Here is a 16,816-nt window from a genome sequence, read left to right as displayed (position 1 = left end):
TCCCTACCATCACCACTGACTTATCTGGGGCTACTGCAAGGTGGACATGTCTATGCCTAGCATCCTTCACCTTCCACCCTCCTGCCTTCTGGCAGTCACCACAAACTCGGGACACTAACATTTAACTTGAGCTGCCTTTGCCCTTGGCAAAGTTGGCAAGAGACTCTTATAAAAGAGCATTATGAGATGATTTTTTTTTTTTTTTTCACTTAGAAAATTCCCAAGCCAGGCACCAGTGGTGCCCACCTGTTAATCCCAACAACTGCAGGAGCCTGAGGCAGGAGGATGACAAGTTGGAGGCCAGTCTCAGCAACTTAGTGAGACCCTGTCTTAAAAAAAAAAAAAAAAAAAAAAGGGCTGGGAATGTGGCTCAGTGGTTAAACACCCTGAGTTCAATCCCCAGTACATAAATTTAAAAAAGAAATGTCCCTGGCCTCTGGGGCCTCACAGACTAAAGAACGGAGAAGGTCCTTTTAGGTATGGAAAGGCCAGTGGTACTACATGGGAGCAGAGAGGAGGCTCTTGCCCCCTTTGGCAAGGGAGAAGTGGATATTTACAAGAACCTTCTGATCTAAACAGCAGGCACACAGTTGACAACTTCATGTGGTAATTAAGCAATTAGCCTGGACATACAGGTGAACTTACAGGAGGGTGAGGAAAATGAGGCTAGGGGCTCAGAGCTTGTGCATCATGCTAAGGAATTTTAGTCTGGATCTAAAGGGCAGGGAGGAACCACTGAATGTGTTCAAGTGGAAATTGGCACACACCTGTAATCCCAGTGATTCAGAAGGCTGAGGCAGGAGGATCACAAGATCAAGGCCAGCCTGGGCAACTTAGTGAGACCCTGCCTGAAAAAATTAAAAGGTTTAGTGATCAAGTACCCCTGAGTTTAGTCCCTAGTACCAGAAAAAAGGGAAATCTGTAGGATACATGAGTGAAGCAAAAGGCAGGGCAGCATCCCTGGCAGTGGCCCACCCAAGAGGATGCACAAGAGCCTCCAGATTCCTTTGATTTTAAGCTTTCCTTGCAAGGTCATATTCTCCATTATTGTTTTCCTGGTCCAGGGGGATTGAGCCCAGAGGCAGTTTACCACTGAGGTACATCCCCCAGCCCTTTTTAAATTTTTTTTTTAATTTATTTTTATTGTAAACAAATGGGATACATGTTTCTGTTTGTACATGAGTAACAGCATACCATTTGCATATATTCATACATTTACAAAGAGTAATGATGTTTGATTCATCCTGTTATTTTTTTCCTTCCCCCCCACCCCTCCCACCCCTCTTTTCCCTCTATACAGTCCCTCCTTCCTCCATTCTTGTCCCCCTCCCACCCCCCATTATGTGTCATCATCCACTTATCAGTGAGATCATTCGTCTTGGATTTTTGAGATTGGCTTATCTCACCTTTTTTAATTTTTGAGACAGGTTCTATGTTGTCCAGGCTAGCCTCAGACTTGTGATTTTTTTTTTTTTTCAATTGTAGATGGACACAATATTTTATCTAATAGTTGTGCTGAGATTCAAACCCAGTGCCTTCCACATATTAGTTAAGCACTCAACCACTGACCCAAAAGCCTAGCCCACTTGTGATCTTTTGTCTCAGCCTCCTAAGTTATAGATTATAAGCATATATCATCATGCCTGGCTCATTCAGTTGGTTTCTTGACCCCTGTTTACTCCAAATGAAACTGAGACTCCTCAAAGGGAGACAACCATGGTTGGCCTCACCCAACACCCTATCATCTCTGGGACCTGGGTTGGTTATGTACAAAAGGTGGTACCTGGTGTATGACCAACAAATGGCAGGGGCAACTCAAGGGTCCTTTGCTCTGCACCTCTGCAAGTAGACCACCCACTGGCTCTGACAGCCCCAGCTGGAAGGAACAGGTCTTGATAAATGTTCTGTGCTAGCCACATTGGTTCCAGTCCAAGATGCCCTGGAAGGGATGAGGGGATGCTGGCACCCCAGGGAAGCATCTGAGGATGGGAACTGCAGGGGAGCTCCTGTACCCTCTACCACTTTCCTGAAGGAACCCTGGCACCACTCTCAGCAGCACTGGTAGTGAAGGAAAGGGACTTCCTGTGGTCCTCTTTCCCCCTGACTCCCAATTATTGAAAAATTCCTGAAGTAATATCTCCCTTTCTAGTGCAGTCTAGTGGGTATACCTAGGAATGAGCATTCTGCGGGTGCCTGCAGAAGCAGAGCCTCTCTCCCCAACTCAACCAGATGCCCAGCCCCGGGCAGCTGCTCTTGCCCTGTGTGAGGGGAAAATGGGCAGGATGGCTGTGTACATTGCCCTGGGCCAGTTAATTTGAGCCTGCTTGGCAGCCTGGCCAAAATGAACCTCTCCCATGTGGCATCAGATGCGCTGGGGACTTGAGCCAGGATCCTCTGCCAAGACTTTAAATAGCTGCCCCATTGATGCAGCCTCCTCCAGGTGCTCAGGTTTCCCTCCTGAGCGTTGAAGCCAGATGCCAGGGAATGGAGTGGGCTTCTCTCTGACCGGGGGCTCCCCACACCCATCTCCTAAGCCTGAGGGATGGGGAGGGACCCTGTCACTTCATCAGTTACCAGAATATAGGCCTCACTGCTCACCACCCAGGAGCATCTGGATGTGGGGGGGAGAGTTCTATTGCTCTAGAATGACTAGTATTTATTTTCCCTATGATGAGGACAATGGCAATGATGCTGCAGGGTTGTTGAGTATTGAGTGCACATAAAATGCCCAACCCTCCCGGCCTCCTCCTCTTTACTTTTCCTCCCCCTTCCCCCTCTCCTAACAAAGCCACCACCATTTTGTAAGAGACTGTACCTTCCCTCCAAAACTGACAAGAAAGTATTTATTAAACCGTTATCGCAAGATCAACAGGGTCGCCTTAATTCAGGCGGGAGGTCAGGTAAGTGACAGGAACAGCTCAGTCAACTTGAGGACGCTCCTCCCGACACGCTCCACCCGGAGCCCGAGAGGGCCACTTTCTCTTTAAATGCAAATCACCTCCCGCCAGCTTAGCTCCCACCCGCTGGCGTTCCCGGGAGGAGCGCGCGGAGGGCGGAGGGCGCGGGACCACCAGCCGCGCTCAGGACCCCAAGCCTCCAGGTCTGTCGCCCCAAGGAGGTGCGGGCGGGGCGCGCGCCGCGGACTGGGCCGCCGCTGCGTTCGGAGCGGGCTTCGGAGGCCGAGCGTGGGAAACGGAGCCGGGTTGCCCCGCCGCTCCCGGGTGCGGCGGCTCCGGCTTCCAACCTCTCCGGCCCCTCACAGTGTCACCCGGCGCAGCGAGAGGCGGACCCTGCGCCCGTCCTCCCTCCACCGCCCCAGGCCGGTTCCGCGCCCGCCGGCCCGCGCCTCGCCGTCCCATAGAGCGGAGTCGGGCGGGAGGGAGGCCGCCGGGAGAGGACCCCTGGCGCAGAGGCTCAGGTGGCCGGCTGAACTCGGCCGCTGAGCGGTGCCAGCCACACTCGCGGCCATTGTTGGAGGCCCAGCCTGCCCGCCGCCTGACCACCCACCACAGGGATTCTGAAGAAGGTGGAGCGGCTGGAAACGTTCCAGGGAACTTCTGGGAGTCCCTGCGCTCGCGGTTGGGAGTGGGGCGGAAGAGGAGGGGTGCCAGTGTAAAGTGGGGTGCAGCGAGCCCCGTCCTGCTGGCCCGGGCATCGGCCAATATCGGTCCAGGGTCGCTGCTGCTTGACACCGACTGGGCCTTCCCAGGTGGCCCTGTCCCCACCTCGGTCACCTCTCACACCGACAGCGATGGTCAGCATCTGCCCAGGCAGTTGATAAACAGCATGGGGCCTAGTTAAGACTCTCCTAGTCCTTAGTGGTGCTCCTCCGGCTCATACCCAGCCTGTCTCCCTACATTCCCTCCAGCTCCACCCTTTAGCCACAGGGACAGGATAGCTGCCTGGTCTAGCCCCTTCAGACAGGGCTCAGGCAGAAAGGCCCAGCAACAGGCACTGGCACCTGACCCTGCACAGACAAGGGAACAGAGATGGTGACATTTGTGAGAAGTCAAGTTTAAAGGTCCCAGGGCCCTTTCTTTCCAGCTCTCAAGGGTTGCTTGGGTGAAGGCATGACTTTGACCCTCACTGTCTCAATGAGGTTGCTTCCTTCCCAGGCCTGAGACCTATCAGCACCCAATGGATGACAAAAAGAAAAAAAGGAGCCCCAAGCCCTGCTTGACTCAGGCAGCCCAGGCCCCAGGCACACTACGCAGGGTCCCTGTGCCAACCAGCCACAGCGGCTCTTTGGCCCTTGGACTCCCTCATCTGCCATCCCCCAAGCAGCGGACCAAGTTCAAGAGGTGGGTACAGAAGAGATGCAGGGCAAGGAGGGAGGGCTCTCAACTGGTTTGAGTCCTGTCAGGGAGAAGACAAAGGGGGCCATCAGCCTTTAGCCACTAAGCAATAACGGATGCCTTCCCTGCCAGCTGGCTCCAGCTGCCCCTGAGCACTCCAGAGATGACTTAGATCCAGTACCTACCCTCAAGTACATAGTAAAAAAGCCAAATGGGTAACTGAGATCACACATTATGAGGCTGTACTTCTGGGAGGGAGGGAGCAACCTGCAGAAAATGAGAGTCAAAGGAAGTTGCTGGACATACTGAAGAGGGAAGAATGTTCTAGCTGAAAGCTTGCTTGGCATAAAAATGAGAGAAAGATATTGCCACAGACTGGGGATTTAGCTCAGTGGTAGAGTGCTCGCCTAAGCATGTGCAAGGCCCTAGGTTCTATTTCCAGTGTTGGGGGGTGGGGAAAAAGATACTGCCTAGAAGGTCCCAAGAACATAGGGGCCTTGGGGTGTCAGGGAACAAAAACTGGTGAGGGGATACCTGGGTGCCCAATTTGAATTCTCTGATGAACTTTAAAAAATTATTGGGAATTTACTTCCTATCTTATAAAGTGTCCATGTTTTTGTTCCTACCAAATACAATGTGTTCTTTCTCCAAAGGGTCAAAGTAAAATCGCTGTTCCCCTGTAGCTTTGCATGCCTCCTGCTTGAGAGGCACGTTTGGGAAGAGCCACAGTGGGCTGTGGCAGAAGCTCAGGGCTGAGGTGAGAAAAGCAGGAAATGCAGCTGGAAAGGAAGGCAGGCCAGGTTGTCAAGGGCATTCAGTGTTATCCTAAGGAAACAGAAAATTCAAAACAGTTTATAGCTGGGCGCAGTGACGCACGCCTGTAATCCCAGTGGCTCTGGAGGTTGAAGCAAGAGGCTCTCCAGTTCTAAGCCAGCCTCAGCAACTTAACAAGGTCCTAAGCAACTTAAAGAGACCCTGTCTCAAAACAAAAAATAAAAAGGGGCTGGGATGTGGCTCAGTGGTTAAGTGCCCCTGGGTTTAATCCCTGGTACCAAAAAATTAAAAATTAAAAAAAATTTAAATTTAAAAAAAGTTTATAGAAGAGGGCAAAAAGATGGTGGGTAAGATAGCTTTGGTGGCAATAAAGGAAAAACTATACCCAAATTTACTGAAGGCCAAGGGGAAAAAGTGACACATCCAGAATCAAAGGAGGGTAAGTGAGGCTCTCAGACAGAAACCTAGGAGTCCTTTACAGGCATAACTTTTAGTAGAAAGACTTCTTTTTGATCTCTTACCTTCTCCCCTCACTTGCTCCCTTTCTTCCCAGTGCCCAGGCAGGGCCAGAAGAACAAACTTCTATTCGTGTTGATGAACGGATGGGCAGATGATTTAGATAGATGGCACAGAAGGCCCAGGAGTGCCTGGCTGTCCCCCATTCATGGTCATGTACACCCCATACAGAGTAGGCAAGGAGAAATGCCGCCCAGTACTGGCCGGAGGTGGGGGCGGCTCTGCTGGCACACCCCTGCAGCACTCCTTCCTGACCGAGGTGACCGATGTCTATGAGATGGAGGGGGGTCTGCTGAACCTGCTCAATGATTTCCACTCTGGCAGACTGCAAGCCTTTGGTGAGTCCTGGAGGCTGGGCAAAGAGTGGCTGTGGGTGGGGAGGGTGGTCTTGGTCTCTGTGGTGGGGCTGGGACAGGGTCCCAGGCTTGCTCTTAGGGCTCCTGAGAATGAGAGGAATGCTCCCATTCCAGGGAAGGAATGCTCCTTTGAGCAGTTGGAGCATGTCCGAGAGATGCAGGAGAAGCTGGCCCGGCTGCACTTCAGCCTGGATGTATGTGGGGAAGAGGACGACGAGGAAGAGGAAGAGCATGGAGTCACTGAGGGGTTGCCTGAGGAACAGAAGAAGACCATGGCAGACCGCAACCTGGACCAGCTGCTTAGCAATGTGAGTCATGAAGCTGGACACCTTGGATCCTGGGGACATCAAGAGTGGGAGAGATAATGTGTTCCCAAGGTCCCTCGTTAAAAGATGGGAGTGCATGAATCCACATGAATCCAAGAGCAGTGAACCCCTCAGCCTCTACTAGATGAAGATCCCCAGAGTATTCAGACTTTGTTCTGGTGCCATTACTTACAGAAACCTTCTTTTCTCTTTTGACAGCTGGAAGATCTAAGTAATTCTATGTATCCTTTCCAAGACACCGGACAGTGTGCATGTCCCAAAGATGAGAAAGGACTGAGGTCAGGTTCTTCCTCCCCACGTCCCTCCCAGAGTGTTCACACATAACCAACATCCCCACTCCTTTGCAGTCCACTGAATCAGAATTAGCCACAAACTGCCCCTACTCAGGGGCAGTGTAAAAAGAATTTTCCAAATATTAGAAGAAAGGTGGATGCAGGGATTATTTTTTACCTACTGTTCAAAATCTTTGCAAGTACTTTACCTGACCCAATGATGGCAAAGTATGTCTGATGTCCCCCTACCCTTTTGACATTGAATAATTTATTAATTTAGACTAAGTACTCATTTAGACCTGACAGAAACAATGTGCGTTCGTGTGCGCGCGCACGCACAAACACACACACACACACACACACTATAGGTCCTCCAGTTCTTCTGATCTGCATGATCTGGAAGAAAATAGAAGGGGATAAGTGACCTAGCAAGAAGGGCAGGCAGGGTGGGCTGCAAGGATAGTTCAGGGTAGATCACATGCTTGGCATACCTGAGCTTCTGGGTTCAGTCCCTAGCACCACTCAGAAATAGAAGAGCAGGTGGGGAATGCAAACTCAGACCATCGACAGTCCTTTGCACAGATGGGGAAAATAGACCAGTGAGGGATGTTTTAGACAAAAGGACTTAAGTCCAAAGCATCACAATCCTTGACTTACACAGACAGAAACTGCACCTGGCGGAGAATGCTGAGCCTGAGGAGCAGTCAGCTGCATAGGTCTAGGACTCAGGCCCACGCTGCCTCTTTCATTCTCTTAAAACTGTGACTTACGTTCCTGGTGGGGCACACCTATACTTCCAGCTTCACGGGAGACTGAGGCAAGAGGGTCTCAAATTCAAGGCCAGCCTGTGCCATTTAGCGAGACACTGGCTTAAAATTTTAATAAAGGGATGAGAGTGTGTAGCTCAGTGGCAGAGGGCTTGCCTAGCACATGCAAGGCCCTAGGTTCCAGCCCCAGGACCGGGGGGGAAAAAAAAACTGACTTTACGAACTCACTGGTGTTCCACAGCCCCCCAGGTGCTATGAGGTTGGGGAGCGTTGGATGGAATTAAACCAAAAATAAAGACTTGGCTTCGTGTCTTCCTTCCCCTCCTGGCGCCTTTCTTCGCAATAAGACTTCTGCGCAGCACAGAGGGCTTGCAGTCCGCGCTAAGGCGGGAATTGGGACGAAGCTAGTGGCTCCAGGAGAGTCCGGTCTGGAGCCTCTGCTAGAAGAGTCTAAAGACGACTAGGCGACGGTTGCCGCGGAAACGGCGGGGCATGGCCCCATGTCTTAGACTGCGCATGCTCAGGAGCAGCGCGGCCAGAGGACGCACTGCGCAAGCGCGCGGCGGGGGTCCGTTAGCGTCCGGATGGAGACGGAATTGTTACTTCGGAAGGTGTCGGCTCTGCAGGTTCGGGGCTGGGGGGTGGTCGGGATTGCACCTGGGAACTCTGGGATATTCCAGCAGGGTAAAACCGTCAGGGTCAGTCCCCTACCCAACCTCTGGAGATGTCGGCCCACCTCTGCAACTCCGGAAGAACGCTGAGATCCTTGGACTTACCTAAGCGCCCCCTACTCCCGCCACACGCTACTGCCGGGTCAGGGGAAGATCCGGAAGGACCTGAAGGCGAGGAGGAGAGTAGAGCCTAACATCCTCACTTGAATTCCTAGAGCCCCAGCGCCCACTGTCACCTGTCCTTTCCCCGTGGCCATGCCCATTCTTGCAGTCCCCGGGATAACCTCTCCAGAGACTCCCCCAAGATATGCTCCCTCTTCTAAAGTGCCAAGGACCTTCTTTCCCCTTCATTCTCCACACCAGGCCTGTGTCAAGGGCTTCTTGGTTCGACGCCAGTTCCAGAGTCTGCGAGCTGAGTATGAGGCGGTTGTACAAGAGATAGAAGGTGACTTGGGCACGCTTCAGTGGACGGCCAGCAGAATTCCCAGGCCCCTGTTTCTCCCAGAGGTAGTACACACCCCAGTGCGGGGAGGGAGAGTAAGTAGGACCTGGGCAGGGAATTCAAAGGAGTGATAGAACCCACTCTTCCAGCCTCTGTGTCTGGAAGATATAGCAGACTCACCTTCTCATACCCCAGTCCTTAATCCTACAAATTTGTCAGCCAGATCATGGTGCCCAGGTACATGGAGGGGTTTAGCCCTCGTGCTATCATACCTCTTTGGTTTCTCAGAAGACAAACTCTCATCGCTCTTGGAAAGCAGGAGAGAGGATACCAAGTCCAGAGCAGAAACTGTGGAGTCACTTTCCATGTAAAGAGTCTCTGAAAGAGGCCCTCTGGGAGGAGATGGTGCTGAAGAAGTCAGGAGAGAGTTCATCAAACCCAGGAAGTCTTCCCTGCAGAGATGACAACCTCTGGCTTCAGGTTGAACCGAGCAGGAAATCCAGCCAAGAGGAAACCAGAAATACATCAAAGATGGAGAACTCAGGTACCTCTCTGCTTAGATCAGGAAAAGTCCCTGACCCTCCCTGGGCCTTAGCCTCCCCAACTAAAAAGTGAAAGGGATGTGCCAAATTGGCTGCAACCCTTTCCTCCCTCCCTCCTCTGCCTAGTTGGGGGAGCAGTGACGGGTTGCCAGGGTCTAGGGCTAGACCAACTTCCAGTGTCTATAGCTCTAGGCATTCTCCTTCCTGTATTTCCTCCTTCAAAGAAGCCACAGGTCCAGGACTGTCCCACAGCCAGCATGAGCTCCAAGAGCTCCAATATCACCGCAGCCATTTGGCCATGGAACTGCTGTGGATACAACAGGCCATCAACAGCCGTAAGGAGGTAGGCACTAACTTTTGGAACAGGTCAAGGGTGGGGGACTTGGGCCTATCCAAGTAGGCCCGCATGTTACAGTATCTGTTCTCTCCCAACAGTACCTAATTCTCAAACAAACACTGAAACCCCCAGAAGCAGACCAGACCAGAGATGAGCCCAGCATGTGCACAGATCATGGGGAACTGGCCTGTGAGAAAGCCTGGTCACAACCAAACCCACTGCTGAAGGACCAGTCCTGCAGAGACAGGACCATTGGAGAGCTGGACCATGTCAGTGATTCCTGCCAAAAAGGCAAATCACAACCCCTGAGGTCCCCAGAAAGTTTGGCCACTATAGACAAAATCACTTCTGGGGCTAAGGGCAGGGAACCATGCTATAGGAGGGCTGGATGTCCACCATCATACAGCTAGGATGGAAGGGACAGGTTCATCCAAGGATAAGACCATAAAGGATAGACCTTTAAAGGGGCCTGCCTATAGCAGACAAAATTCCTAGAGGACCAGACCCTGAGGGGGCCTCAAACCTAGGAGCTACTGTTCTGGGAAGGCCAGAACACAGCTGCCCACACCGTGATGACCCAAATGTTGAAGACAAGTCTCCCAGAGGTCAAACCACAAAGAACCTGACTACCAAAGAGCAGCCACAAGATTTGGCCTCTCCAAGGATCACATACATCATTTGTGATGGGACCATGGCAGGGCCAAAGCATGGTGACCTGGATCTCAGGAGGATTCAAATATCCAAGGACCAGGGCCCCAATGGCAGAAGGTCCAGAGTTGGAACCTCCAATAAGCCTGGTCATGAAGGCTGGAAAAGCTAGAGGACTGTACTGTGGAGCTCAAGGCCACCTGAGACCCTGTCTTCTACAGGTTTAGACCAGATAGGAGAGGACCAGTGGAAGGGCAGGCCACGGAAAGCAGGACCACCAAGCTAGACCCTGGGGGGCCAGCAGAGGAACAGGTTCCAAAGAGGTATGCTATGACAAGGCTGTGGTGAAAACAGGCCTTCATCCTGCCCATCCTGCCCACCCTGCCCACCCTGCCCTCATCCCCAGCCATCAGTGGAGCCAAGAGAGACTGGAGGCATAGTACAGAGGACACCTTTCATCCTCAACCTGTGGCTCAATCTAAATTTCAGGTTAAGGATTAGTTATACAGGGAAAGTCCTGTGGGAGTCCTAGAAGAAAATAAAAGTTTTTCTTGGATTTTGAGCCTGGCTGCTTTCATCCCTCCTGTTTACTTCCTACCAGCGTGGGGTGTTAACCCCAGAGCCAACTGGGAGCCTCAACCCAGGAGCAGATCTGAACTTTTTTTTTTTTTGGTACTGGGGAGTGAATACAGGGACTCTTAACCACTGAGCCATATCCCAGCCCTCTTCAGTTTTCTATTGAGAGAGGGTTTCACTAAGTTGCTTAGGGTCTTGCTAAATTGCTGAGGCTGGCTTTGAACTTGAGATCCTTCTGCCTTAGCCTCCTGAGTTGCCGGGATTACAGGTGTGTGCCACCATGCCTGGCCCAGGAGCAGATCTGGCCATCCTCCTTGGGGAATAGTTCCCAACCTGATCCCTACTTGAGCTCAACTGTTGGGCTTCAGAATGGCAAAGGCTGTGGAACACTGTATTTAAGTGGGATATCTGCTGCTCCCTCTCACTGAACCCCAGGATCTTTCTTCAGATAGTGATCATACCTGTTCTGTTTTTGTGAGGCCCTATTAGTGAGATCGGCTGAGACTGGGAATGCAGAAAAATGCTCCTACCAGAGGCTCTCCCTGAGAGGGCAGGACTCCACCTCTCATTGGCATGGCTCCAGCCCTGCCTTAGTTGCCTGGTAACAGCTTTGTGTGTCTGACTGAGGACAAACTATGGCAGATGGCAGTTCAGGGGCCAAGAGGATAATGGTATACCAAAATGGGGACCCACACTTCCCAGGCCGTCAGCTGGTGGTGACCCAACGCCGTTTCCCCACCATGGAGGCCTTCCTTTATGAGGTGACATCAGCCGTGCAGGCCCCACTGGCTGTACGTGCCCTCTACACACCTTGTCATGGCCACCCTGTCACCAACCTGACAGAACTGCAGAATGGAGGGCAGTATGTGGCTGCTGGCTTCGAAAGATTTCGCAAGCTCCAGTGAGTAAGCTGGAACTGGTCAAAGAGCCTGTGAGGCAGTAGAAGGAATAGCATGATTCTGGTACTAACTATGTAGTTACCATCTTTCTGTATTTTCTTACTTAAACGGGGAGGGGTGGCTTTTATCTCCACTAGTGAAGGGAGGAACAGTGAAATCTTGCCTAAGAGTACATGAGCAACAAGCAGCTGAGCTGCAATTGAGATTGAATTCTGTCTGGTACTTGGGCCTGTGGCCATCACAGTCAGGACTGTGGGAAGGAGATCATTCTGCAGTTTGAACTTTTTTCTAAAAGCTCTTCTTGATTAGATCCCCTACCACCACCATCACCAACACTAAATCTGCTTATCACTTCCTCCCTGCTATGGTTAGGCATCCCAAGCTCTCAGGTAGACTAGGATCATCCCTCTCTGCAGGGTGGGCTACCTTCCAAGGTGGGAGAAAAATTTGAATTATCTGACTTTCCAGTTCAGATCTGGCTTCCACATATGAGCTCTTAGCTGAGCTTGGTTACTATAACGGAGAGAACAAGGGGTTGGGAGCTAGACAGAATCTTAGTCACTTCCTGTGTGACTTTGGGCAAGTCACTTAACTTCTCTTGTCTCATAGAAAATGTAGATTAAACCATCTACCTCATGAATGTGAAAATTCCTGGGATATAGTAGGATAATTAATATTCTCTTTTCTCTCAAACTTTAACCTTATGGTTAATAATCCCAGTCTGAATTTCCAGCCTGACTCAGCACTTAAAGGATCCTAAGGCAGGTTCAAGTGCCAGCATCTGTTTCTGGGCTAAGAAGACTGAGAAACTGTCCTAGTGGGGAGAGATACTGGGCCCCAGCCCATGCTTTGGCAGCTATGAGATTGTCGAAGCCTCAGGCTCCCCAAGATGACCTTCAATTTATGTCCTTTCAGTTATTTACCCCCTGGAGGGAAGGATCCAGGTGGGAAGAGCAGCAGACTACAAGTGAGTCCTGGGGCAGGCTGTCCCCCAGCCCCTCTGCCCTCCCACTCCTCCTGGGTGGGGTTTGGGATTGCTCCAAATTGCTCTGGAAAGTCAGAGACCCCTGGAAACAGCAGGAGCTGCAGGTTCCTTGGGGAACACTCCACTCCCACCCTGGAACTTGGGTATGGAATTTCAAGACACTATCCCCTGCTCCTGTGCGGTTCCCAAAGTAAAGAGGAAGTTGTGAAACACATGGGGGTAGGGGATCTAAAAGCACCCTTTGGCAAAAAGGTGCCCTCCTTGTCCCCTTCCCTGCCCGAGTCTGGTTCCTGCCTGCTCACGACATGTTCCTTGGGCTCACCTACCCTAACCAAAGGCCTCTCTCCTGATTTGGGAATCTGACTTGGGTTTCAGGATCCTCTCATGACTGGCCACCTGCGTGATCAGGCCCTTGGACAGTGGCTGCCTGCAGGCATCCCCTTCTATGTCCAGTGAGTCCAGCATCAGGGAGCAGGGGTATAGATAAAACAGGGGTGGGTTTGTTCCAGGAGCCTGTGATCACTGGTGGGAAGATTAAAAGGTTCAACATGTTTGATGGATGGAACTGGAGCAGCGCAGTGGTTCTGGAGCCAACTTCTGGCACCTGTGCCACCTTTCTCACATGAACGGAGTCCCAGGGACACTCCCCTTTACAGGGCGGCTCTTTATCTCAGTGTTTTTAGGAATGGGGATCTGCTAAGTCCTCCATTCAGTCTGAAGGTGTCCCAGGCTGCCATCCAGGACTGGGAAACCATGTTGAAGCTTGTGACTGACAAGGCCAAGTTGCAGAATGGGGCTGTGCATAAGTGAGTATGGGGTCTGTGGAGGCCAAAGTCTCCAGAGAGTCTCCTTACTGGGTTGGGCTGTTCCTGAGGATGAAAAGACAAAAGGAGCATGTTCCCTCTAGCAGGACTTCCTCCTATACCACAGGAAGTGGCCTCTCTGACCCAGCCCTCAGAACCAAGGCAGAGCCTGGGTTACTGAGGGCCAGAGGCCAGAGGGTACCTGGGTGTAGGTGCACCTGCTCCCTCGCTCCTGCTGACTGTGAAGAGGCAATCTTGTCTACAGGTCCTTATCCTGCCCACCTCTCCCCCAGACTCTGCACCCTGGAGGGGCTCACACTGTCAACAGGGGAGGCTCTGGTGAATGGCCATTACTATGTGGCTGTTGGAGAGGAAGAATTCAAGGCCCTTCCCTATCTGGAGCTGCTGGTGCCCAGTCCCTCCCTGCCCAGGGGCTGCTGGTACGTATGTGGGTTGCAGCAGAGAAAGCCGCCCTCTGGGGAGTGTGCTGACTGTCCTCTGCCCACTACAAGCCTTTCCTTCTTTCATTGTAGGTATCCTCCAGGCCTGAAGTGTAGACCCCCCAGGCAGAGGGTAGGTGATACACAGGGCATGGGGATGGAAAGAAAGGGGAGAACTCTGTCGACTTGGTCTTTGACCTAATTTCACTGCATCCTCTCAATAATCTTGTGAAACAGAGATTATCACCATTTTCCAGAGGTGGAAACTGAAGTTCAGAGGAGTTAATGATTTGTTCAGGGTGACACAGTTATTGAGTGGCACAGGACAGACCAGAACTGATCTGTGATCTTCTGGGTGAAGCTGTAGAACCTAATGCCTTCTTTTTTAATTCTTTTTTTTTTAAGTTGAAGATGGACACAATACCTTATTTATTTATTTATGTGGTGCTGAGGATTGTGCTCGGTGCCTTGCATGTGCTAGGCAAGTGCTCTACCACTGAGCCACAACCCCAGCCCCCTAATGCCTTCTTAATAGGTTGGATTCTGGGAGAGAGAGCTGGAAGTCTTGGCACAGCAGGACCCAAGGGAAACTCAGCTTTCCATCCTATTCCAGGGCTGAACCCTCCTAAGACATGAGCCAGTGAGCATGAAGTGGGAGTCCAGTCTGGTTTTATTGGGCATCTTCATGCCAGGCACCAGCTGCTCTGTCCCTGGATAGGAGGTCTAGTGGGAAGAAGGGGCAGAAAGAGGGTGCAGTCTATGAAGGTAGATGGCACTGCCTCTCCCAAGCTCCCACAGACCTCAAGGCATGATGAAGCCTGAACTGAGGAAGAGGAAAGGTGAGAACTGCCAGTAACCAGGGTCTGAGCCCATTGTCCTTTCTGTAGGCCCAGGGCCTCAAGACACAGGTCACTCAGCCCTTTCCAAAGGAACCAGCACGAACTAAGCCATCTGCTTTCTATGCCAGACCCCAGCAAGACATCCAGCCTATAAGCAAGCTCCCCACTCTCTTGTTTCCATCAGGTGAGGGGCCCCCAGGGACCAGGCCCTTCTCAGCCAACCACCCCCATCTTTTTCCCAGTATTGGGGATTGATGTTGTGGTTTTTGTCTTGGTACTGGGGATTAAACCCAGGGGTGCTTAACCACTGAGCAACATCCCCAGCCCTCTTTTTATTTTTTTGAGACAGGGTCCTGGGCCTACAGTTGCTTAGGGCCTCACTAAGTTGCTGAGGCCAGCCTTGAACTTGAAATCCTCATGCTTCAGCCTCCAAAGTCTCTGGGATTACAGGCTTGTGCCACTGTGCTCAGGCAGTGCTGGGGATTGAAACTATTCAGTAACCTCAAACATTCTAGGTAGACACTTTACTTCAGCTACACTTTGACAGTAGTAATACAGGATGGTACCTGCTATTGTTGGTGATACATGTTGGGGCAGAACGCCCAGGAGTAGAGCTGGCTTTGACCTCAGCATAACTGTCTTCTACTCTCCCACTTACATGTCCAGTCCCTTGCTTTTTCAGAGAGACTTCGTATGAAAAGAGGCACATGGAAAGCACAATGCTTATCTCAAAAATCAAGAGGCTTCAGGGGTGGGATTTACAAGGGCTGGGGATGGGATTGAGGCCTGCCTCTCAACTTCCCTCCATCCTCTGAAGTAGTGGGGAATGTGGAACAAGTAGGGGAAGGGACGGAGCTACAGAGGTCAAGGGAAAGAAGGCTGAGGGCTCTGCGGCCTGAACATCAGCCAATTTTGTGTCCCTTATTAGGAGTTAAGGGAGTGTACAGGGCTCCTCACCCAAGGAGGGAGACAACAGGGGCCCAGGAAGTAGCGGATGATGAAGACACCTGGACAGAGCAGCCCTTGGACCAGGTAAGCTACAGGATCAGAAAGCCATACTTGGAGCTAGAAACTGGCAGTCCTGAGTCCCAGGAACAGGTCCTCCACTTGTGATTGTGATTGACTGAAAGATCTCCTAACATCTTGAAGCCCGACTTTCTACCTCATTAAATAAAGGAGAAGTCGGGCACGGTGGCACAGGAGGCAGGAGGATCGCCAAGTTCAAAGCCAGCCTCAGCACCTTAGCAAGACCCAAGCAACTTGGCGAGACCCTGACTCTAAATAAAATACAGAAAAGGGCTGGGGATGTGGCTCAGTGGTTGAACGACCCCAAGTTCAATCATTGGTACAAAAAAAAAAAGAAGTTCTTTTTTTTGCCACCAGGGATTGAACCCAGGGGTACTTACCCAACCCTTTTTATTTTTTATTTCGACACAAGGTCTCACTAAGTTGCTTGAGGCTGGCTTTGTATTTGGATATCTCCTGCCTCAGCCTCCAAGCCACTAGAATTACAGACTTGTGCCACCATGCCCAGCAGGAGTTCTTAATTTCTAGTCTTCTTTACTGGGGAGGGGGCCCTCCTGCAGGGGGATAGAGGCTGGATACATGCCTGGCTCCATTCTGTACTTATCTCCTCCAGAGGGCTACACAAATGGAGGAGGCCCTGTCCTTGGAACACAGGCCTGAGGCTGGGACTGCATCCTCAGCCTTAACCACTGCTCTACCATCTTGAGAGCCAGAAGCGCCAAAGAGAAATGGGAAACAGTTGGGTAGACACCTTATTGTCCTCAGCCTCCAGCAGCCTATTCCTGAGAAGCGATGCCTCCCCTGTGCTCACAGGGAATGTGGTTTCCTTAGCCCCTCCCCATTCTTCTAAGCCTACAGCCCAGTCTCAGTCTCACCTTCCTCTTCAGCAGAGCAGCCCTACCTATGGAGGCTATTTTCTGTCCAGAGAAAGGGGTGGCTAGCCAGGCATGGTGGCGCACACCTGAAATCCTGGCTTGGGAGGCTGAAGCAGAAGGATCAAAAGTTCAAAGCCAGCCTCAGCAAAACCAAGGCACTAAGCAACTCAGTGAGACCCTGTCTCTAAATAAAATACAAAATAGGGCTGGGGCTGGGGCTCAGTGATTGAGTGCCCTGAGTTCAATCCCTGGTAACCCCCGCCAAAAAAAAGGGAAGGAGGAGCTGACTAAGCTTGGGAGGGAGGCCACAAATGTAAGAGCAGGTTTGTCACAATAAAATAATACTTAACTAACATGTTTACCATAGATTTATTGAAGGCTGCTACAGGCCAGGTGTTATACTGGATACTACAGTTAGGTGATACTG

The 16,816-nt window shown here is 51.4% G+C and overlaps 3 protein-coding genes across 11 annotated transcripts; all 3 read left to right on the top strand.

The window, feature by feature from the left end:
- Positions 1–2,955: 2,955 nt before the first annotated feature.
- Ccdc28b (coiled-coil domain containing 28B) lies at positions 2,956–10,508 on the top strand. Of its 5 annotated transcripts, none has more exons than XM_047530418.1 (10): positions 2,956–3,100; positions 4,116–4,301; positions 5,757–5,923; positions 6,056–6,249; positions 6,466–6,488; positions 7,201–7,932; positions 8,341–8,484; positions 8,708–8,963; positions 9,186–9,304; positions 9,397–10,508. In XM_047530418.1, the coding sequence occupies exons 1-6, from the start codon at positions 2,988–2,990 to the stop codon at positions 7,253–7,255; spliced, it is 738 nt and encodes a 245-aa protein (XP_047386374.1). In that variant the 5' UTR covers positions 2,956–2,987; the 3' UTR covers positions 7,256–7,932; positions 8,341–8,484; positions 8,708–8,963; positions 9,186–9,304; positions 9,397–10,508. The 5 variants fall into 5 exon arrangements, with proteins under 5 accessions (XP_047386374.1, XP_047386362.1, XP_047386367.1 ...); XM_047530406.1 differs by having other exon boundaries at positions 6,466–6,545; positions 7,654–7,932; XM_047530411.1 differs by having other exon boundaries at positions 6,466–6,550; positions 7,654–7,932.
- On the top strand, positions 7,808–10,508 carry Iqcc (IQ motif containing C). Its single transcript, XM_053743323.1, is given in 7 exon segments — positions 7,808–7,932; positions 8,341–8,484; positions 8,708–8,963; positions 9,186–9,304; positions 9,397–9,810; positions 9,812–9,970; positions 9,972–10,508. Coding segments are annotated over 7 exon segments (1,395 nt in total). The 5' UTR covers positions 7,808–7,890; the 3' UTR covers positions 10,233–10,508.
- Positions 10,509–11,054: 546 nt separating this feature from the next.
- Positions 11,055–16,760, top strand: Dcdc2b (doublecortin domain containing 2B). 5 transcript variants are annotated; one of them, XM_047530369.1, is made up of 9 exons: positions 11,056–11,423; positions 12,337–12,388; positions 12,782–12,858; positions 13,063–13,212; positions 13,503–13,649; positions 13,743–13,782; positions 14,537–14,672; positions 15,417–15,520; positions 16,128–16,758. In XM_047530369.1, exons 1-9 carry the CDS (start codon positions 11,158–11,160, stop codon positions 16,218–16,220), a joined length of 1,065 nt encoding a protein of 354 aa, XP_047386325.1. In that variant the 5' UTR covers positions 11,056–11,157; the 3' UTR covers positions 16,221–16,758. The 5 variants fall into 5 exon arrangements, with proteins under 5 accessions (XP_047386348.1, XP_047386325.1, XP_047386335.1 ...); XM_047530379.1 differs by having other exon boundaries at positions 11,057–11,423; positions 13,090–13,212; XM_047530374.1 differs by having other exon boundaries at positions 11,059–11,423; positions 13,081–13,212; positions 16,128–16,757.
- The last annotated feature ends 56 nt before the right edge of the window (positions 16,761–16,816 follow it).

Source organism: Sciurus carolinensis, chromosome 1 (genome assembly GCF_902686445.1).
Source record: "Sciurus carolinensis chromosome 1, mSciCar1.2, whole genome shotgun sequence".
In the NCBI taxonomy this organism is placed as follows: Eukaryota; Metazoa; Chordata; class Mammalia; order Rodentia; family Sciuridae; genus Sciurus; species Sciurus carolinensis.
Note: the sequence above shows the minus strand (reverse complement) of the source record. Positions and strands in the feature narration are given on the sequence as shown.